The following is a 22343-nucleotide window of genomic DNA, read 5'->3' as shown; positions in this document are numbered from 1 at the left end:
GAGAAATGAGAATGCCAGTTCACCAACACTACTACCAGCTACCAGCACATTCCATACTCAGATAGAGATGGAGATGAGAGGACCTAGAAAACCCGCCCTATGAGAGCTATATAAATTGCGACTTTTCCTCTCTGGGAGATATAGTATTGCGTAAGTACTGTACACTTTATTAGCCTGTGTCAAAAAAGAGATAGCAAAGGAACAGGCGCCTGCACTCTCAAACAAATCCACACCACACACACACGACCGACTCCCAACCTAGCAACGCCGTGATGTATTTTTACACACATATAAACACACGATCGACGCCCAATCCTCCCTCGTGCAAATGATCCTGATGAAAACTTCGTAACTGTTAATACGCGCCTGTGTCGAGTAAGAAGACCACTCTATCCATGTTGCCGGGCTGCCCAAACGAGACTAAAGAGACCAGACATGCAGCCAATGTTCCGTGAGGTACATAAACATGGACGAACGAACAGGAACGTCCTCATCCTCACCCTGCCGCCGAGCTGTACCTACCCAACCTACCTAGGCTGTTGGTAGTTCCCTCCAGCATGCCCCTCCATCATGCAGTAAAACGGCATCTCCAGCTCGGAACATCGGGCAACCAACCCAACACCACTCCCGAGTGATGAACTGCCTAATCTGCACATCTCGGAGACAGGATGTACTGTACTCTTCCGTCCTCCCATTCCGCCACCACCAGCTCTCCGTTCTGAGGTGAGCGATCGTGGGAGAGGGTCGGACCGGAACTATCCCTGGTTGCGCAGCTCATGCGCACCGAGTGAGCACGACAGACCATCAAAATTCCGCGCTTCCATTGTGGAGTGAGGTCCCCATTCCACCCATTCCACACATACTCCCGCCATACGTGGCCCGTCCTCCAATGTAGAAGCGGATATCAAATACCGGTCCCGTCCGTCCATCTCATCTCTTTCTCACTCATCAATTGGTTCTTTTGCTGTTGATGGCGCATGTCCGTATGGTCACAATGGGTTGGCTGTGAAGCTGCCGTGGAACGCGCCGATGGCGATGGGCCCCGAAGATAATGCTCTTCAAGTCATCGGCGACGTTTGACGAAATATGCGCCTCGTGGCATCAGCACCATGGCCCGCCCGGACATGCTCCGGGATCGCCAATGATCCCGAGTGGTGGCGGCGACGTTGGACAAAGCTCGCCCGCCGACAACGGGAACCTTCAGCAATTGGGACCGGACAGAGACAATCAATCAATCAACACACAAAGCAAAGGTAAATCAGGTACAAAATTCTCAAAATTCGACCAGGTATTAGCCAAATATTGAAGCCAGATCTCTCTTTATATCCAGATCTTCCTCGAACTGCTACGTTGCCTCCCATTTCTGGCGTTGGGAACATTTTAAACCCCTACAGAACGCCCGGGGTTGTTCCAGAGGCTCGCTTGTCCCATTAGCGCCGTTTGGACCAGAAAGTGGTGGTGCTTTAATTCACTCCCCCATGATTATATTAGTCCCAGTGCCGAAAGGGAATGAATACGCTTCCATCACCTCATATATTCTTTCAGCCTCTCTCCTTTTCTACATCTCCTGCTTGTGCAGAAGCCCGATAATATTCTCTCAGTATACTTATTGCGTCTCAATTCCCGCCGCCCTGCATGCAATCGTCCTAGAAACGCCCCGAGTCTGCTCCCCATCCTCATACGCCTGCGTGTCCTCTTCTGTCATAAGGCATCTGGCCAAATATTTTGACCAGCCCCCAATCCGCCTCCAAAACCCCTATATTCTGTACGTACAATTACCACCACTGCAGGCTGCCTTTCCAATGAGTCTTTATTATTTATCTCTGGCTAACAATGCTGTCAGCCCAGACACTGTCTGGCACTCAGTTGCACGCGGCCAACTTCCCAAGTCGTCATCTTAATCAATCTCACCTTTCAAGGCTATATACATCAACACGCAATGGCTGCACCCATCGATTCGAACTTGCCCGTGGCCAATGGCACCTCCAATGAGCTCTCAGCCGCCCAGAAGCTCATGCAGAAGCACGAGGCACACAACCCCACCATAGAGGAGATCGCAGACGAGGACGATGTCATTGGACACGGCGAGGCCCCGAAATCCACCAGCGTCTTAGAAGCTATCAACGACACCGAAGAAGCAGTTCCCACATGGGCCCCGACCGCATCAGCAAAGGCCGCCGGAAAGCAAAAGGCCACTGAGCAACCTGCGAAGGAGAAGGCTGGCTTGGACACACGCTCGCACGAGCTATTCCCAGAGTTAGGAGGTGGCAAATCCCAGAATGCGCCTTCGGTGGCATCTATCTGGAGCGGAAAGAAGCCAGCTATTGTCAGCTCTACCAGCACCAATGGCACCAATGGATCGACTCCACACGAGGGCGGATCGGCCCCAACATCAGGCGCCGCCACACCCACCTCTGCGTCTACGCCATCCAGCGGACCTGGCAACTTCTCCATCCCAGGAAGGCATTCGGAGCGAATCTCTCTCGCGCCGAACCAGCTCCTCCCCAGGAACCAGATGAAGAGGCCTTTGGCCGACGTCCTCAAGGACATCAACAGGAAGTCCAAGGCGACTGTGACCGTCACCACAGGAAACGCTGGCCTGCTTTGGTTCAGCGCCGTTGGGCCCCAGGATGCATGCAGACAAGCCCTCAAGGACGTTGTTGAGCAAATTGGCGCCAAGCAGTCTATTCAGGTCGCAATCCCTCGCTCTGCGAGGGCACACATCATTGGCAAGGGAGGATCGGTGATTAAGGCTCTGCAAGAGAAGACAGGAGCCCGCATCCAGATGCCAAAGGTCGACCCATCCGCTGCGCCAGTCGATGAGGACGATGATGATGCGACCGTCGATATCCTCATTGAGGGTAACGCTCTCGCTGCCGAGATGGCCAGGCGCGAAGTTGAGAAGATCGCCGGCGAGCGCACAGCTACTGTTACGCACAGGATGCGTGGAATCCCTGCTGAGTTTTACCCCTTTATTGCTGGGCCAAACAATGCTGGAATCAGCAGCCTTGAGGAAGGCAGGAACCTTCGCGCACATGTCCCAGCGCATCACACGTGGAGGACCCAGCCGCCACCACAGCCTACTAACGCAGGGGAGCCATTAAACTTCCTTCCCCCGGCACCAAACAACCACATCACGCTTGCAGGAGACAGGTTAGCTGTTCAACAGGCCAGGGCTTTTATTGAGCAGCAGGCTCAGGAGCTTCGTAGTCAATTGGCCGTCGAGCAGCTCGCTATCAACAAGGGACGCCATCAATTCATCGTTGGTGACCGCGGTATCCCTGTTCAGCAATTCTTGGCTGACACCGGATGCGCGATTATCCTGCCTGAGGACTCCGAGGATGAGACGATCACCATTATTGGCCCCTCCGACCGCCTGCAATCGGGTGTTGACAAGGCTATGGATTTAGCCTCTAGCATGCACTCCACCAACGTTGATATCTCCAGGCAGCACCGCAATGCCCCAGGAGGCGCCACCGCACACGCAAGGAACGTCACTAAGTACTTGCAGCGCCGCAAGGAGATCGAGCGCCTCGAGAGGCAGTACGATGCTCACATTGTCACCCAACTTCTTCAGGATGGTGTCGCTCCTTGGGAGCTGTACTCTCGTGACGGAAAGAACACTATCCGCGCACAATCTGAGATCACCAGCATCGTTAACGGCCACCCCCCATCCCGTATGGCGAACGTACCTGTAGACCCATTTTTCCACCAGCACCTGCGTTCCGACGTCGTACCCAAGGTTCAGGAGGCGTTCGGTGTTTACACTGTTATCCCGGATGATAGAGACTCTTCTTCCCCGGTCCTACTCGTTTTTGAGGGTCCGTCCAGTGCGGACGAGGAGTACCAGATTCCTCGTACCCAGCCTTCCCCTGCTGAGATCCAGGCCTTCCAGAAGAGCCTCCAGGAGGCCAGGGATTACATCTTGAACATCGTCAGTGGACAAGAGGAAATCAAGACCGAGTCCGTCGACGTGCCATTGAAGTTCCACGACAGACTAAAGAAGTTCATCAAGAAAGAGCAAGCGGCGCGCCCATCGGACCAAATCCCCGTTCGCGTCAACGCCACCGGCAGCATTGTCAACCTCCGCGGACCAGCTTCGTCGGTCGACGCCCTCGTGGCCAAGATCAATGACTTCGTCGTCCAAGAGATCTCTGACGAGAAGGAGCGCGGTTTCACCATGGGCTTCGACTTCCCCCAGAAGTACGCCAACCAACTCATCGGCAAGGGCGGCAGCAACATCCGCGAGCTGCGCGACAAGTTCGACGTCGAGATCCAAGTTGATGACGGAAAGGTCGTCCTCAAGGGTCCCAAGGCTAAGGCCGAGGCCGCCAAGTCGCACATCGAGAAGCTCGGCAAGCAGTGGGCTGATGAGTCTACCCACATCCTGAAGGTTGAGCCGAAGTACCACAGGGAGCTCATTGGAGCCCAGGGTAACCAGATCAACAAGCTCCAGACTAGGTACAAGGTTCAGATCCACTTTCCGAAATCCGCCCGCCCCGCCAGGGACGACCAGTCCGAGGCTGCTGCCAGCGAGGCTACCGCGCCAAGGGCCGGTCGTCGCCAGCAGCCAGAGGATGAGGTTACCATCAGGGGTCCATCCAAGGGTGCGGATGAGGCACGCGACGAGATTCTCTCGCTCCTCCAGTACCTGAAGGATAACTCGTTCTCTGCCACCGTCAACGTCCAGCAGAGCCAGGTTCCATCGCTCATCGGCCAAGGTGGAAAGGCACTGGATGAGCTCCGCGAGCTCACCGGCGCGAAGATCGATGTTCCCGGATCCCGTGACGCAAAGAGCGCAACTGGTCTCGTCGAGATCCAGGTTAAGGGCACGAAGAGCCAGGTCGCCGCTGCCAAGAAACTGATCGAAGAGAAGAAGGCTGTCTTTGATGACACGGTCTCTAAGACTGTTGAGATCGAGAAGAAGCACCACCGTACCCTGATCGGTGCAGGAGGTATGTTTGCTCCTTTGTTCATATAAAACCATACATAACTAACGATTATCCCAGGCTCCAATCTCCGCGACATCATCGTCAAGGCCGGTGGCTCCGATGACCGCCGCGAACTCGCACGCACAGTGCAGTTCCCCCGCGCCGAGGAGGACGGTAACAAGATTAAGGTTGAGGGTAACAAGGCTGTTGTCGACAAGATCATCGCCGCCATGCTCGAGGTCGTCGCCACCCGTGAAGCCCAAACCACCACCGTCATCGACGTCCCCACCGCCCAGCACCGCACTCTCATCGGTCGTGGCGGCGACGCCAAGAAGGCACTCGAATCGCAATTCCGCGTCGCCCTCGACGTTCCTGCCCGCGACTCCGGCAAGACCGGAATCAAGATATCTGGTCTCCCCGCTGACGTCGCTCTCGCTGCTGAACACATCGCTGAGCTGACAAAGCAGGATGAGGGCGAGACTATCATGGTTCCAAGGCAATACCACCACGCCGTCGCGAACGGAGGCCAACTCTTCCATGTCCTCAAGCGCGAGCACGGCGTCACCGTCGACCATGCTGGACAGAAGCTCCCCGCTAAGCCATCTACCAAGAAGGCCGCCGCGAACGACGCGCCGCTGCCGCTGATCACTGATGCTCAGGAGGAGGGCGAGGATTCGCACACTTTCCACACCGTCGCTTGCACACCTGTCGAGATCGAGGGTGAGATCCCGTGGGTTCTCCGCGGTGACGCTGAGGCGGTCGCGAAGGCCAAGGCTGCTGTTGCTGCGGCGATTGAGCAGGCGCAGGCGACTACTACGACTGGGTACCTGGGACTTCCAGACCCAAGGCTGTACCGCTATGTGATTGGCCAGGGCGGACAGAAGGTTAATGCTATTAGGAAGCAGTCTGGGTGCACTATTGATGTGCCGAAGAGCGGGGAGGGGAGGGAGGCGATTGAGATTTGTGGGAGTGAGGAGGGGGTGGAGATTGCGAAGGAGTTGATCCTGAAGGCGGTCCAGGAGGGGGCTACGCAGTCGATTAATAGACGCGGATAGATGGGTGTGGGGATGTGAGGAGAGGAGAGGTAGTGGTGAGCGGACGGAGTGGTGGGGTGGATTGTAAGAGAGCGGGTAAAAGCTCAGGCTGTATTAGGAACTGGTGGGTGGTGCCGGTTTAAGGGGGTGCAGGAAGGGGTTTTTGGGGAGCACAAAAAATGACTTCAGTAGATAAAATTTTCAATCTTGATAGCACGTTGTGTGCACTTTTAAAATCGTTCTTGGAAAGCTTTTCTCCATTTAATTACACGTATTTAAAGACCCACCATGTCCCTCATGAGCTATCTCGTCATCGCCATCTCGTCCATAGTATGTGATCTTTGCTCAAGTCTTCACCCAGGCAACAGGCCCTCACGTAGTCGCTCTTTTAGCCCTCTATACTCTTCATCTTCATTCTTTTTAATCACATTGCTGTTTAGATCATGCAGTAACGAAGCTCGTCTGAGCAAGTCTTGATTCCCTCCAATGCCACACTGCACATAAAGTAGCACCAGGCCCGAGAACGACGGTGCGTCGGCAGCTTTGACATGCTAGGGAGGCGCGTGTTCGCGGAGCGCTGTTCATAGCTGTGGTCGTAACGGACGGAAACCGGAACAGGATACCGCAAAATCGTATCACTCTAGGATCTTTAAAGCTCCTTGATCACTGAAGGGGGTTCGATCGGCTGGTTAGAGAGAAGCAGTCATTCCGTGGCAAAATACGAAGAAGCCTCCGACAGTATGACGAAGATCAGTAATCAGAGAAGCTCTCACCACTGACCTGAGGACGCGACGCAACGGCCAGCCCCTTACTTGCGAGGTTAGCTTTCAACACTATGTTAACTTCATTTGCATATCTAGAAGAATTGAGTGCGTGTTTAAGTACATATACTTCCCTATAGTTTCGTAGGATAACTATGACCCCGCGGGAAGCAACCTATGGCTAAGAAAGGTGACATTAAACTTTTTTAGCCGACACTGCTATTTTTGTGTGTTCAGGGAGAGTTGAAGAGTGAAAAATATGTCAGGGCTACTATATCTGTTTTGTGTTTTTGCTTGTAGTTTGGTGTAGCTTGGGATCTGATATATGTAACTGTATTTACATCTGTTTCCCCCACCTGCCGTCCGTCCCAGTCCGTTCCGTCCGTGCCAAGTGCCCGGTAATAAAGCCAAAAGAAACGTGAAAAGAATGGCCGAGGGCCGCAAGTGGTATGTTTTGCAATGTGATGTCAAATTGCTCATGAACGCCTCAGATGTCAAATTGCTCATGAACGCCTCCAAAAAAAAGCCCTCCTCCCGCTATAGTGCTTTTGATGTCTGCCGTGGGAGGATATGAAGAGTGTGAGAAGCATAGCTTAGTCGCAAGAAAATAACATCCTAAATAGCTAGGTACACCTCATGGTAAGGATTGTTGGCGATGTGGTGATTTCTTCCGTGAATTACTTGTCGATAACCGTCTTGTTCATTAACTTTTTGCCGCCTCCTTTCCCGAAGACTCTGCTTGGTGGTTAGTCACTTTCTCTTTCTTTTTTTGGCTGGGGTACCGAACATGTGCTGCTCGTAGAATCTCAGCATCTACACTCTAGTCAGCAATCCATCTTTAACAGCTCAACGTCGTAGTGGATCTACCTTCTGTGGACAGTGCTTGTAAGCCCTTTCAACTGGGTGGGCCGTTCTTTGCCCTCCCTTCCAAACAATATGCACCTGCAGTGATCCATCATCCTGCTCCTCAACCTGCTCGATCGCAGTGGCCTCGTGCTCCCAGTTCCCAGTCGGCACCTTAAAGTCCAATGACGCCGGTGGTGTAGTGTCCTTCGGGTGCTTCTCCACCTTCTCTACCTTACCCCTCTTTCCCTTCGGCGCCGCTGCGCTGCCAGAGGGTGCGCGCCCACGCTTACGGGGCGGGGCAGTTTTGACCTTCTCAAGTTCCCTCGCGGCTTCATCGTTGACGAACTCGCGGCCGCCTATTTGGTTGTAGTAGTCCTCTACTATTTCAGTCGCAGTTCTGCAAAGGTCAGTGATACTCGCTCGTACGGGAGAGGACGGCGCGAACGTACACAAGATTCTCTTCGGGTTCCCAAGTCATGTCGCTCGGGCGGTTGTAGCCTTCCCATTTAACTTGGAAGCGGATCTCGCCCTGTGCTTTGTTAGTCAATGTCCTGGCGGTGTCTACCCAATGACTATACTGACGTCTTCATCAAACATGTGATTCTTAATGGATTCCACGACGAATCTGCGATGCAGTTAGGCGCATTACCCCAAAATATGCAACTGATAACATACACGTCCTCCTCAGCCTCCTCATCCTCGTCTTCCTCCTCCTCTTCCTTATCTTCAGCTGTTACAGCCAAGATCTCATCTTCCTCGTCACTAACGTTCTGCGACATTTTCTTTGTATGGCCGTTACTCGATCTAGGTGGTCGGCCGTTGTTCGCTTCGAGTGTAACCTGGGCCTCAATCTCAGGGCTCCCGCTCTCACTCTCCGACAGCGCTGCAAGCAGTTAGCATCTGCATCAGCTCAATATAACAGTAGCGTAGTAAAATTAGAATCCGTAATGTTTCCAAAGCTTTCAAAACTAAAAACAGACAAATCCTTTACTAACCTGGAGGCATAATTACTTTTTGTGTTGAGGTGTCGCACAGGCGGGAAAACGCTCAATGGAGCCTCTAACTCGATTCTTTGTCCTTTGTTATACTCAAAGGATATGCGCCAATATCAGATAGTATGATCAAGTGTGTGGGCTTGCTTGCGACGAACAGGTATGAAGGATGGCTGGATTGGAGTAGTTGTCGCGTCGCGTTGGATGCGATAATGAATCCCCGATAAGCTTCAGTATCAAGACGCGGAGCAAACGTCACGTGATCTTTAATGGATGGCTCAGAACGTTTGCCTGAGTTAGAACTCAATTTATCCTAGATTCAAACTATAGATCTGTAGATATAATTTATACTTGTTTGATGTATCTTTCAACACCGGTATCTTTCAACACTGGTATCTTTCAACACTGGTATCTTTCAACACTGCATTTTATTTATGGTAAGCCTGAATTCCAACTCATGCCTCAGAAACGGCAGAGTAGCTTGAAAGTGGGTTTGGGCACTGAGAGACATCATGCTATGTTTTGTCAATCGGACGATCCTTACGGCGGTACCTCGATAATAGCAGACTGAAATAGATTTGGATTTGTAATAGACAATCGAATGTCAATTAGCAAAGTTGCGCTCAAAATATAAGCTATCAATGCTCTACAAACTTTGTGAGCTACTTCGGGACCCATATAAGGAAACTCAAATAGCAATCTTTCCATAACTCCCCAAAGCCAGATGCTCCCCAGCGCAAAAAAAATGCTGCAGACGCCATGCCTTGTAACTCCATAGTGCAATCTGTTCGCCCAAACTCATCCATCACCGAATCTAATCCTACTCAATGCTCATGTTCATCAAACTATCATTCGTATCGGTCATCCCTTGGAGGCCCACACGCTTCGTTCCACTATGGCGTCCGCTAGACTGTGATTCAATCGCGCCTTTGTCAGAGCCGCTGTTGCTCGGTGGCCTTGCGCCCCACGGATTACCATCCCTTTGCATCGGGCTCTGTATCACAGGGCTGTTGTGTACAGACATCCCCGGCGACACAGCTCGTCGTTTGAAGGACATGGGGTCAAAATCGTCATCCCTGCGACGCTTGTTATTAACGCGTCGTATATCAATCGCCGCTGGTATTGGAGTCGTCGCACGTGTCGGCGATGCAGACGGCCCTTGAGACTGCGCATCAGCAGCATCGCGGGCTTGTGACAGCATAGAGAAGTTGCCCAGGCCAAATGTCTGAGAATCCATTGACATATCATCGCTCACAGTCGACGCTGATTCGCGGGTTGGAAATTGAGGTGGCGGAGTGCGGTACTTGCGGTCTTCGAAGCCTTCCCAGAACTCCGGACCCTTCGAATTACGCACAACCTGCTGCTTGAAGCTGCCTCCAGCATTGCTATTTGCAAGGTTGATCATGTCATCCGCCAACGCATCCTCCAAGCCATCACCTTGCGAAGGGCGGACGGATGGGGATGACAGAGTGGCGGTTGATAATGCTCGGGGCCGTGATGGCTCAAGGTCCATGTCGTTTTCACGTACTTGCCGGATTACAGTAGCCTCGCGGCGAACTTCAGTTTCAACAGGTGCGCCTTCTTCTGCCAACGCTGCTCGTATTCTTGCAAATCCCTTTGTCTTGGGGAGCATGTTGCCTCGTCTCGTCACGGCTCTCCTTATGACTCCCCTCTGTCCATCTCTTGCTGGAGTGGTTGGAAGATTCTCTGGATTCTCCAATGTGCTCTTCAGGGTACCATCATCACTTTCACTACCATCAATGTGTAGTTGGTTTGCCGCCCAGCTGATACTTTCCCTCCTTGACTGCGTGCCTGACGGAAGGTCTTTTGCAAATTGGCTGTTGTTCATGGCATCAGAGCCCCCGACAGGTGGCGACCTTGACATGGGGCTAGCTCTTGAGCTTGAGCTGCTTGATCCCTTTTTGCTCTTGCCAGTCCGCATTCTTGCCCTCTGGAAGTTGATCAAGCTACTGGCGGCTGGAGACTGGTTCATCCAGTTGTTCCCTGGGCTAGGGTGTGGCTGTGACCAAATATTCAGGCCCATCGGCATCCGGCTGGCAACCTGGGGCGTGGTGAGGATCGAATCATCAATGTCATCTGTATCCATAAGCTCCTCGTCAGAGGTGCTGTCAGACGACTCTGAACATAGCATATTAACACTTCCGAGAGAGCTCGAGATAGTTGTTCGATCTCCCGGTGGTCTAAAAGACCACTGAGAGGCGCCAGATGTTTCGGAAGAGAATTGCCCGCTCCTTCGCCTGCCGGGTATGTTCATTGCTCTTCCTGTGATTGTAGGTGACGAATCAGGGGACGATTGCTCCGCCAGTGTAGAATGATGTAGATTTGTTGCAGCCCGGGAGAAGTCTAGACCTCGTGAACGTCGCGGTATAACTGGGGATCCATACGAATCTGTCGGGTCAAGCTTTGGAGAAAGAGGTATCCGACTGTAGGCAGATTCTAAATTGGCGAGGTCTTTCTGGGGCATCTGCAAGGACGCCGGTCGAGGGAAAGGCATTCGCCGTGGGGTTGTTGGGCTCTCGGCATTCAGAGAAGTATCTTTGGGGATCTCCTTAAAGGGCGGTAGGAGAGACTCCGCCAAACGACTCGTTTTGGAGGGTGATGTTGAGGTCGGATGCGATGTGTTCTGCTCTGGTGTCTGGGTGTTTAGCACGGGAATATTGCCAAGGCGGTCGCTTGCTCCGTTACCAGCCATGTCTTCTACCAGCTAGGAATCCACTGGTGTCGTGCGTAGATTGGGCAAGGTTATCCGTAAAGCAGTCGACTTTGTTGAGGGCGTATTCCGTTCGTTGGATATCGAATAGAACTGTGCCTCCAAGAGCCTATTCTCCGTTACTCAGTAGAACTCGGCGGCCAGCCGTGACAAACAAGACAGGGCGGCTTCGAGGAGTATTATGGGATAGAATTGACCGTAATTCGGATTATCGAGATAGCCACTGCCGCGACATGCTGTGCCTTCACTTCACGCTGGTAGTGGAGTTCAGGGTGGAAATGAAGAACAAGAGGAGGTGGCAGGGCTTTTGCTTGATCAGTATGTGTAGATTGCACGATCAGCTATTGACCATTTTGAAATTCCATCAACATATATAGTTGTGGCTCTTAGAGTTTAAGACGCATGTCGTGTTTCTGGTCGGTCCTGAAGGTTTGATAGTCGTCAAGATCAACGAGGTCGATTAGCCGACATCTGATGACGCTGGTAGCCGCCCCAAGTCTCCACCGTTCTGGACCAAACAACAACAACAACCCCGCACCTCCACTGCACTCCTGTCCATACAGTACACGACGCCGCACTACGCTACTTTTACTACTATAACTAGAGTATACACTACTGTATTGTGCTAGGCCCTTTGAACCTTAATACTAAAACTTGGCTTTTGGTGCTTCCGCGGTCAATTGCATGCTGGCCGCGCTTAATCAATATTTCGTCAGTCTCGGCCACAGGCCCTCAATTTTCTCCACTGTAAATACGTACCTTGAACAACAACAATCCTGAAGCAACAACCAACATCGACCTGGTCCGACATACGTGTGAAGGAAGGGCAATCAATTCGGCCGAGTTGGATTGGTGAGAGGAAAGAGAGCAACGCCTGCTATCGAACCCACGCTCTTCAAGCTCCTGGCTTCGACGATGACGATTCGGTCGCACAATCCAAGATACAATGTCTCTCCAGGAGGGACTCGTCCAGCAGTGGTTGGCCTGGCCAAGGTCCTATTCCTCGCGGCTTCCCAGATGTCAGGTGCAGTTGCAGCGCCATTGACGAGTTGGATCAAAGGCCACGAAGACTTGCCTAAAAGCCCAGAAGATCCCGATTTATGGCTGTATTTGACGGTAGCTTTTATATTGGTGATATCTGGAGGGGCATTCGCTGGTCTAACAATTGCGTAAGTTGGCATTGAGATGACACTGTTGGCAAAGATCCAGGCTAATATACTCCGATTGCAGTTTGATGGGACAAGACGGAATATATCTACAAGTTATTTCCACTTCGGGAGAGGGCAAGGAGCAAAAACATGCACAGAGAGTGTTCAAACTTCTGAAAAGAGGGAAGCACTGGGTTTTGGTGACACTCTTGTTGGCCAATGTCATTGTCAATGAAACTCTGCCCATCATACTCGATCGCTCGCTCGGTGGCGGATGGCCCGCCGTGCTTGGCAGCACAGCTTTAATCGGTAAGAATATTTGATTCCGGTCCTTGGTAATATACTAACGTCACTAGTTATATTTGGCGAAGTTATCCCGCAGTCAATCTGCGTCAGATACGGGTTGCAGATTGGCTCAGTTATGGCACCTTTTGTGCTAGTTCTCATGTACCTCCTTGCACCGATTGCATGGCCTACCGCAAAACTCCTCGACTACCTTCTCGGCGAAGATCATGGCACTGTCTACAAGAAGTCCGGATTGAAGACCTTAGTCACGCTACATAAGACTCTCGGGTCAACCCCAGGTGACAGGTTGAACCAGGACGAAGTGACTATAATAAGTGCTGTGTTAGACCTCAAGGACAAGGCCGTGGGAGACATCATGACGCCCATGGGGGATGTGTTTACAATGTCTGTCGATACTGTCCTCGACGAAGAAACCATGGACGCTATCCTCTCGGCAGGATACTCGCGCATTCCCATCTACGAACCTGGAAACGAAAACAACTTCATCGGCATGCTCCTTGTTAAGATGCTGATTACTTACGACCCGGAGGATTGCAAGAAAGTCGGCGAGTTTGCTCTAGCAACATTGCCAGAGACAAGCCCAGAAACCAGCTGTCTCGATATTGTGAACTTCTTCCAAGAAGGCAAGTCACATATGGTATTGGTATCCGAATATCCAGGTGAAGACCATGGCGCCATTGGTGTTGTCACACTTGAGGATGTCATTGAGGAGCTAATTGGAGAGTATGTGCCACTATGATCCCCCTTCCAAATACTGTGCTAATATCTCACCACAGAGAAATTATTGATGAATCCGACGTTTACATTGATGTCCACAAAGCCATCAGACGTCTTGCACCAGCACCTACTTACAGACGCGCAACCAAAGGCCAAGTCGTAGCTGACAGCGATATTCCAAAACTACAGAGTCTCCAGGCCTCCCCGGTTGTTGGTTTAGACGAAAATTCCAAGGGTAGCAGCTCGGGGCCGCGCCAACTGTCCCTGGATAGCAAGGCTCCAGGTCACAGCCCCGTTACCTTCGGCACTAGTCCTAAGGCTACCTTCATGATTAGACGCAGTTCTGCTGCTGCCGATGGCGGCTCAGTTACAGTACGTGGAAATGCCACAGACATGCGCGAACACCTCAAACACCTCGGACCATCAAACCTTGCCAGCCGCCCAAAGACAACACGGTACAATACCGTGAAGATCAAGCCCGGCGTTGTCAAGGATACCAAAGACCATCGCACTTCAGTTCATGAAGATCTTGTTGTATTTGAAGATGACTCAGAGATGTACTCTGCCCCATATGGAGGTGAAGGAGAGGGCCTATTACAAAGTGCTGGCAGACCTGCTTCAGACGGCGTGCTCGCGCTGCAACAGGGGTATGGGGGCGTTGACCATGGCCCAGGTCGTCGGACTTCAAGTCCACTCCGGGCTCACAAATCGCATCAGGCCGATATTGAAGGGCCTGATAAGTCACAGTCCACGAAGGGCCCACAATCCCCACCCCGACGCCCTCAACTTCATGAATCCGATAGTGGTGGCACCATCTCTAGCTTACGTTCCGGGCACGCAAGCCCAGCACCGAGAAAACGAGGAACTGCGCGGAGCGGTAGTATAACGGAGAATATAGTTGACTCGAATGGCGTTAGGAAAGTTGTGCTGCAAACCACCAGCTCCAGCGATGGAGACGACGCATTATATTCGCAAGATGGCGACGACGGAGCTACGAACAAAAAGGAAACCAACGTCAACGTGCAGCTGGTCGAACCCCATCCAGCTGAAGAAGTGGCAAGCGACGGGCAAGCAGAAGTCGATGACGTGAAGAAAAAGACAAAAAGAAGGCGCAAGCGGAAGAACCATAAAGATGCGGACGGAGCTGGACCAAGCCAGGATGCTTGAAATGCAAATTGAAGAAGTCAATTTATGCGACAGGATCTTTGTAAATTACGGATAGGGCAGTCGTGGCGCAATGCAAGTGCTTGTTTGATGCGGTGAATATTTGTTGTCATATTTCAGTAGGTAAGCTGGATGGTCTGCGTTCTGGTCATGGCCATTCACATGTTATTATTGTTGCAAAGATACCATTCTCTCGGAGAATTTATTGTATAAGGATGTAAAAGAAAATATACAAAACATACATTTAAAGACCACTTCCAACGCTTTTTGGTAATCTCTCAATGCTAAATAAAACGTATTTTGTACGGAATAATATGTCGTCCATTTAAGATATTTTAACTTTACGGCTTTTGGATTTAGCGGGAATGATCGTCCCATATATTTAGCTCAGCATCGGGATGCGGAATAAAATCCTCCGATAAGGCGTCAAGGGAGCTTTGGGCGGTGAGTTCGGGGTCCTCCAGGAGTTCCAATCAATACCCCGCCTACAAGGTTTATTCACCACCAAACCTACGTGTTTGCTTCGCGTTGGTCCCTATCACATATTGTCTCACCTTTCTTCACCTCCTTTTCGCATCTTGCGAATATTTAGTGATGAGGTCCCGTCCGAGTCCTTCACCTATCTTCCAGGGCTTGCTCCTCACAACTCATAAGTCGCCACACATTCGCTCCGATAGCCATGGAGACGCACCCGCTCGATTATCAGTATGATAATCTCGGTATACCCAATGTCGCACAAGAGCCGTTTCTACCGCGCCCATCGAAATCGTTCGAATTCAAAGCCACAGACTGCCAGAAACTCCACGTCCTGGTAGCCGCCAACTGCGAGCGCGACGTCTCGAAAGCCGAGGCCTTGGTCGTGCGTTTCTTCGGGCACGCGAAAGTCGAATGCAGGGCGATATGTGATGATCCTACAGCGAAGGCCGTGCGGTTCGCCCCTACTCTCGAAAACTCCCCGAGCAGTATTAGCCGCGGCATCAACAATGGCGAAGGCACTGCCCAAGTTTGGGCCGATTGGGCGGATTTGTTGGTCCTGGCGCCGGCCAGTGCGGATACAATGGCAAAGATGCTGAATGGGATAACGGGGACTCTTATACTCGATGTGTTAAGGGGTTGGGATGTGTCGAAAAAGATAATACTGGTGCCGGGCATGACGACATCAATGTGGGAGAATCCCATGACAAAGAAGCAGCTATCGAAGCTGAGGAGGAAATGGAACTGGGTCCGAGTGATGCCGCCGATTCTGTGGCAATACGACGAGAAGGGAGCAAAGAAGTGTCTCATTCAATATGATGGCTTCCCCGACCTCGTCGAAACTATCAATAACCAAGCCGAACTTCTGACGATTGGCCATGATGTTGATATAACCACGTCTGGCGATATAGAGCAGGCACGGCGAAACCAAAAGACGGAAACTCGGCTCCCATCGGAGTTATGGACCATAATATTCGACTATGTCGGCGACTGGGAAGTAGCACAATCAATCGGCATATATACCAACCTGCCTATACCAAGAGAATGGGAGCTCCGTGAATCCCCGAAGGATGAACTTCACGAGTATATTCGCTCTCTCGAATCCACAATCCTTACCAAGTCTGTGCCGCGCGTTATTGACAAGCTCGACCAGGCCCCAAAGAGCATGGAATACCTGTCGTCACTATGCGTCAAGCTTATCATCAAATTCTGCCTCACAGACGTCCTCTCATATCTCGAGACCAAATTCCGCGAAGTCTTTTGGACATCCTTTGGCGGAAAACTACTTCCAACCAAAGCGTCGGCGGTTTATGGAAGAAATGAGATTCTGGAGTGGTGGCGAACCTCTGCCTCCTTTCTCAAGAAAGACTATACAGATGAAGCTATAGACGGAGCCTCCAAGTCAGGCTTCGTACACGTGCTGGACTGGTGGAAAAAGTCCGGCCTGCCGCTGAAATACAGCGAAGCGGCGTTGGAGCAGGCGAGCAGCAAGGGACACATCCTCGTCCTAGAATGGTGGAAGGAGGCAAGCATGCATCAAGGCGCATATATCCTTGAGCCCGAGTCGAAGAACCCTTCTTCGCGGCGCACAAACTCCTCATACTTGTACGAACCAGCGTCGCCAAGTTTCGACTCGCAGTCGATGGATGTCGGACTTGCGCCGCTGAGGCTGAAGGTTGGCAAGTCAGTACTATACGCAGCTCAAAACGGGCAAACCCGCGTTGTGCACTGGTGGGATACGTCCGGGATTCCGTACTCGCACTCTGACTCCGTGGCACGCCTTGCGTCGGCTTATGGCCACGTTGACGTGCTTGAAACGTGGAAGAGCCTTAAGGGGAGCAAGTTTGCGATGAGCTATGATAATCAGGTGCTTGTTGGGCCGACGAAGAATGGGTTTGTGCGGGTGCTGGAGTGGTGGCGCCGACAGACGAGTGGGGAGGATTGGGGATGGGAGGGAAAGAGGTTAAAGGTAGAGTACAAGACTTGCGATATTGAGGAGGCGCTTGAAGATAGTGTGCGCCTGGCTGGTGGAGAGGGAGAGGACGAAGTAAGGAAGTGGTGGGCGAGGAACGGGCTCAACCTCGGAGTGGGCACCAGCGAGTGGATGGAGATCAAGACTCTATGATGTTCGAAATTAGTTGCTTATATCTCTAGGTTTGTTTTGGTACCAGCGGGTTAAATCTCAGGTCTTTTCGGGGCGCGGTTGCTTTAAATAGATACTGATGGATGGGCTTTCGAGGGTTACAAACTGGCAATGTGGGAACCTGATATACAGGAAAAGGGATCATAGCTGGCTGTGACTATGTATCAGTATGGCTAGAAAGGGCGTATATCATACATATCAATATTTAGTGTTTTCGTACTTTGATATGGCATTTTTTCAATGCAGGATTCTAAATAAAACTCTTTCAAAACATGGCATTGCATTCACAAACATCGCCAACAGTGGTATCCTTTCTATCTAAAAAGTACGAAAATTCGCCGCATTGTAATTTTCCCCGCCATACATTATCTTCGTGGCCCCCACCTATCACTGGCCGACTGCTCCTATATACTGCAGCTCCAAGTTCCCAACTTCTTGGCATTGGAAATGCCGTCCTAATCTTCAGCGTATCGAGTTTCACAAGCTGAGCGCGGAAGAAACAGGTCCACAATATTGCGCCAGAATCCGATATCATAGACATTCTCCAAGTCATGCAAACTCTCCACACGCACCCACTCCCCGTATCCCTGTCCCTGTAGACTCTTCGCATTACTCGGCGGCTTGGTTTCACAGCTCATGCTGATGAGCTTTGGTTGCACTGGCCACTTTACACGCGGTTCAACACCGGGATCTCGCGGTCTATGTTCGTCAAGAGTTCGCATATACAGGGACTCCTCCTCAATATCGCAACTCGTGTTATCCCACTTCCCGCTCTCGTTCGTTGTAACGCCCGCCCAAACCTGATATAGCGTGTATGCGGCCAATGCAGCAATTAACGCGGTACTCAATACACACAGGAGCGTGACACCGCCAGCACCAGGTTTAACGTGTATTCCCCAGAGCCAGAAATTCGCATAATCGCGCCACGTGTACCCCGTTCCGCGGATAGTAAAAGAGCTATACCGCGCCTTGATGATATCGCTGATGTATATCACGCCCAGGTAGCCGCCGGCGGCGGTCAGGAGGGTGGTGGAGAGGAGGAGGAGGATGAACCAATGTGTGTTGCCGTAGCCAACGCAGTTGTTGATGAATATACAGTGATGGTCTGACCGTGACACACAGTGCTTGCAGAGGGCGCAGTGCTTTGAGCGAGGCGGTTTGATGAAGTCGCAGGTGCTGCATATGGCGGATGGGTGGAAGTTAACATGGTCGTAGGGGTAGAGGCGCATGTCGGTTGCGTGGGTGGCATTGGTGATGAAGCCAGGGTCCGAGTACGCAGCAAGGTAAAGGAATATGTAGGGCATGAGGGTGATTGGAATAATTACTGCTTGGGTGGCGGTAGTTTGGGCGGGAAAGACAAAGGGTAGGTAGAGGTATTCTGAGACGGAGAGCAGGAGAATGAACAAGATCTAATCAAAGTTAGCATGGTTTCGAGAACTTGAAAATATAGAATCGTTGGTACGAAGATACAACGCGCATATGGGTTGATAATCCGATCGTTAGCTACGCGGTCTTCATGTTTAGGTTATATGCCTTAATCTGACACGATTTATAACGATAGGAAAGAGTAACATGTCCTCCATTGTGGTGCAACAAGGTTACTTGAGCGACGAAAGCTCATAGTAAGTGACAGCATAGCCCTTGCGCTTGTCGACTAAACAATAAGGACTTTTAAAGAAGATAGAATATCCCAAATGCGGCAGTTAAAGGAACAGGGGATTGAACAACAAAAAGCTTCGTTGCGCATGTAGCGCCAACCACTCAAATTCCCAACTTACAAGAACTGTCGGGTGCCGCTCGTTCATAACAAACCGCAGCGTCTCCGCACCTGAGGCATACACACGCCCATTGCTGATTTTTTGATCCAGAGAGAACAGAAATCTGGGAATATGTATCATGAAAAGTCGATGCAAGGCACCGATGGGCGTTCTCCTGGTTCCTGATGAGCTTTTGGACATATTGGAGGTCTCTCCAATTCATGCATACCTTAAGGCTGGTAGTCTTCCAAAGAACAAAACAAATGTCATAAATGATATGAAAAGCACCAGACAAATCACACTCTTCACCAAACCCATCTTGAAGGGTGCCCGGCGGGACTGCGGGACTGCGGGATTGTCCAAGAGTCCTGACCAGTGTCCGAGTGGTTACTCAAGCTGGAATCATAATGTCGACAAATAGAATCTCAAAAAAGTAAAACCATTCAATATAGTTTCTTGGTATCCAAACCGATAAACGTTGCAACGAGACTGACCAACTGAACAAGCATTCCTGTGGTGTCCTTGGACCCCGGATCGAAGCCAAAGGGATCTGGTAAACGAGAGTGTTCGGTGTCACGTGATTACGTGTTATTCGTCGCGCGAAACAACGCCAGGAATCAAAAAGTATGGAGATAAAGTAAGTAGTCGTTCACAACTACGACAACATATGTCAGACAGCCAGACAGCCAGACAACCTATTCAGACACCTCAACACGTGTGATTTCCAATCCGCCTACTATTCTGTGCTCAAATCATGCACAGTCTCCCTTGCTGGATAATCATGTATTAGGTTGGCAAGCCGTTCTTTATTCTGGTTTCAGCTGGACATCACCTGGTTTCTCCCTTGTACTTCTCCCCAAACGCTCTAAAACAGCCCAACGTTATCCACCAGTTGAAGGCTAGGTCAGGCCTGGTTAATAAACCCCCCATAACGATTTAGTTGGACGCTTCTCTTGGGTTCACAACTCCAAAGGCCGTTCCATATGGCTGGAGCCGTCTACGAGGGCGTCGCAGGAGGTGGTGACTTATTCCAGGGACAGAAGTTCTTCATTTCGCAGCGCGTTCCGCTGCGGGCTGAATTAATTGACAATGTAAAGGTAAATCTGCCATTTCCCGGAAATAGAAACCGCCACTAACTTTACAAAGCGCAATGGGGGCTTCGTGGTTCCGCTGGAAAAGAATGCAGACGTGCTGGTTGCGGATGACGCAAAGCCTAAGCTTGCACCTGCAGGTTCTGTCTCGTGGAAATACCTGAAGCAGAGTGTGGAAAAGGGGGAGCTAGAGGATTTAGAGGCTCATCGAATAAACTCCCCTAGCAAAACTAGGCTTGCAGGAGGACCACAGAAATTGACCCGAACGCCTTTCACACACGAAGATAGCATGGCCATTAGTATTTGGGTTGCCAAAGCTGAAAAACTCGGCTTTGCTGCCAGAGGAAATGAGATCTATGAGCAGTTTGCAGAGAAGGTAAGTTTTCGCGTCGGAATCAGTAGCAGCCTAGCTAAATGCTTCATAGAATCCTCGGCATACTGCACAATCATGGCGTGACCATTGGATAAAGCAACTCTCTCACCAACCTCGACCAGAGATAGACATGAGCAGTACAGACTGGCCGGTGAAAATCAAGGGAGACAGGCCGCGCCGGGTGATTCCACCTGCAACTCAGTCCAAAAACGTCGGAACTACACCTAGTGCTTCAGGTGCAGGAAGATCTCTGGTGCCGCCCAGTCCCACCTTGCTTGCCGCTTCTTACTCCCTCGAAGACGAAGCCCCACTCATAGAGGCCCCATCAAAGGATGTTCCTTTCACAGAGGAAGACATTGAAATCCTAGAAAGGGAGCATCCTGACATTATCAAAATTCCCATGGGGGATTGGGTCGTCGCTTGGGAAGCGTTTGCCAAAAAAGTAAGTGATCTTGCCCGCCATTCCTGCTGCTCTATGCCACAAAATACATGACTGGCTAATGATGGCGCAGTACACAAGGCACACAGCAGGTGACTGGTCCAGATATTACTGCGAAGATTTCCATCCACGCAAATTACGAGAAGGTAAGGGCAAAGATGCTATATCAGTTAAGCCCAAGCCCAATCAGGGACCAGACTCTACTTCTAAAACCTACACAACCCCAGTTCGCGCACCTGCATCTTCAAGGTCCCATACAGAGAGTGGGAAACAAACGCATCGCCGGGGACTAGGCGAGGAGGGGGCCATTGTAAGCAAGTCCCCAGAATCTGCGACTTCAAAAGATCGGTCTAAAATTAGCGCCTCTGCCGATAAATCAAAATTCTTGGCGAACTTGAGAGAATTGTCAGGCGCCATCGGATGCGAGATTGAACCTTCTTTCAGCCTATATGGACGCAATTTCGAATTATATGATCTCTGGAGTGTAGTCAACAAGCCGGAGTTTGGAGGGTTTCAAAAAGTCGAGGAATCAGATAGATGGTTGCAGGTTGCCTTAAAGCTAGGAATCAATACTTACAGGGATGAAATGGCACACACGGCTCTAAAACAGAAGTATCGCGACAAGCTTGTTGATCTCGACACCCATATATCTGCAGGGAAAACCCGCGGGAAACGGCGCTCATTTCCCACAAAATCCACGGAACCAGTTACGCCAGTGACAACTATTTCAACCCAGGCTTCTGAACAAACTCACGCGTATAGTTCTGCGCGGAAAGATGGCGAGACGAAAGGACGTGCCTCTCTCACAGAATCTACGGAGCCAATCACGCCAGTGACAGCTATTCCAAGGCAAACCCCTGAACAAGCTCATATTCTCGCAAGTGGTGTGAACATCCCAAAAACCTTGCGGCAAGCTACGGTTCCACCTCAAGAATCAACAAATAAGGACGCAGCAACCCGGAGGATCCGACAATCACTAGGCCACGGAGAATTGGCATTTTTGCAAAGCATAAGTGAATTTGCTAGGGACTGTTTGCCCGATCCCGTTACCTTTGAGCCTATTGTTTCCAAGCGTAAAATCCGCCTATTCGATGTGTGGACCGCTTCTCTCCCGCTGCTTGCCCGTTTTGACGATATCGAAAGCAGAGAAGTTTGGGACGACCTTGCGACGCAATTGGGTTTCGAAGTCTCGATGCACCCCAGTGCCTCTGATGAGCTCCGGCAGATATGTGAAGATTTTCTAATGGATTTCTATGAATTTTTCATTCAGAGAGAACAGGAAAAAATAAGGGAAGAGGAAGCTCTGCGCCAACAACCTGAGGAGCAGGGGCAATCTGAAGATGAAGAAGTCGTGGAAGAAGAAGCCGTGGAAGAAGAAGTCATGGAAGAAGAAGTTATGGAAGAAGAAGTCATGGAAGAAGTCATGGAAGAAGAAG

At 51.0% G+C, this 22343-nt stretch overlaps 7 protein-coding genes across 7 annotated transcripts in view; 4 read left to right on the top strand and 3 right to left on the bottom strand.

The window, feature by feature from the left end:
* Positions 1-164: 164 nt before the first annotated feature.
* VE01_05007 (uncharacterized protein) lies at positions 165-6248 on the top strand. Its single transcript, XM_018274473.2, has 4 exons — positions 165-1253; positions 1331-1765; positions 1844-4955; positions 5010-6248. Exons 3-4 carry the CDS (start codon positions 1940-1942, stop codon positions 5984-5986), a joined length of 3993 nt encoding a protein of 1330 aa, XP_018131425.1. The 5' UTR covers positions 165-1253; positions 1331-1765; positions 1844-1939; the 3' UTR covers positions 5987-6248.
* A 1155-nt stretch (positions 6249-7403) lies between these two features.
* Positions 7404-8577, bottom strand: VE01_05006 (uncharacterized protein; the record flags this gene model as incomplete). Its single annotated transcript, XM_018274472.1, has 7 exons — positions 7404-7461; positions 7514-7539; positions 7594-7969; positions 8022-8101; positions 8155-8197; positions 8248-8455; positions 8568-8577. The coding sequence occupies 7 exons, from the start codon at positions 8575-8577 to the stop codon at positions 7404-7406; spliced, it is 801 nt and encodes a 266-aa protein (XP_018131424.1).
* A 385-nt stretch (positions 8578-8962) lies between these two features.
* Positions 8963-11719, bottom strand: VE01_05005 (uncharacterized protein). Its single transcript, XM_018274471.2, has one exon. The coding sequence runs from the start codon at positions 11275-11277 to the stop codon at positions 9385-9387; it is 1893 nt and encodes a 630-aa protein (XP_018131427.1). The 5' UTR covers positions 11278-11719; the 3' UTR covers positions 8963-9384.
* A 114-nt stretch (positions 11720-11833) lies between these two features.
* On the top strand, positions 11834-14876 carry VE01_05004 (uncharacterized protein). The gene is made up of 4 exons (XM_018274470.2): positions 11834-12464; positions 12526-12752; positions 12800-13472; positions 13526-14876. Exons 1-4 carry the CDS (start codon positions 12211-12213, stop codon positions 14631-14633), a joined length of 2262 nt encoding a protein of 753 aa, XP_018131426.1. The 5' UTR covers positions 11834-12210; the 3' UTR covers positions 14634-14876.
* Positions 14877-15101: 225 nt separating this feature from the next.
* Positions 15102-17523, top strand: VE01_05003 (uncharacterized protein). Its single transcript, XM_018274469.2, has one exon. The coding sequence runs from the start codon at positions 15310-15312 to the stop codon at positions 17227-17229; it is 1920 nt and encodes a 639-aa protein (XP_018131421.1). The 5' UTR covers positions 15102-15309; the 3' UTR covers positions 17230-17523.
* SWF1 (palmitoyltransferase swf1) lies at positions 17508-19521 on the bottom strand. The gene is made up of 3 exons (XM_018274468.2): positions 19234-19521; positions 19026-19179; positions 17508-18656 (listed from the first exon to the last, which is right to left on the bottom strand). The coding sequence occupies exons 1-3, from the start codon at positions 19320-19322 to the stop codon at positions 17703-17705; spliced, it is 1197 nt and encodes a 398-aa protein (XP_018131420.2). The 5' UTR covers positions 19323-19521; the 3' UTR covers positions 17508-17702.
* Positions 19522-19987: 466 nt separating this feature from the next.
* Positions 19988-22343, top strand: part of VE01_05001 (uncharacterized protein) — a gene marked incomplete at both ends in the record, with an annotated part of 3324 nt that continues 968 nt past the window's right edge. The window contains 4 exons of the mRNA XM_018274467.1: positions 19988-20101; positions 20151-20471; positions 20521-20910; positions 20981-22327. Coding sequence (XP_018131423.1) covers positions 19988-20101; positions 20151-20471; positions 20521-20910; positions 20981-22327 — 2172 coding nt within the window. The remainder of the gene's footprint in view (positions 20102-20150; positions 20472-20520; positions 20911-20980; positions 22328-22343) is intronic.

The sequence above is a fragment of the Pseudogymnoascus verrucosus genome, assembly GCF_001662655.1.
Source record: "Pseudogymnoascus verrucosus strain UAMH 10579 unplaced genomic scaffold scaffold_15, whole genome shotgun sequence".
Classification (NCBI taxonomy): Eukaryota; Fungi; Ascomycota; class Leotiomycetes; order Thelebolales; family Thelebolaceae; genus Pseudogymnoascus; species Pseudogymnoascus verrucosus.
The sequence above is the reverse complement of the archived record's forward strand: the minus strand, read 5'-3'. Positions and strand labels throughout refer to the sequence as shown.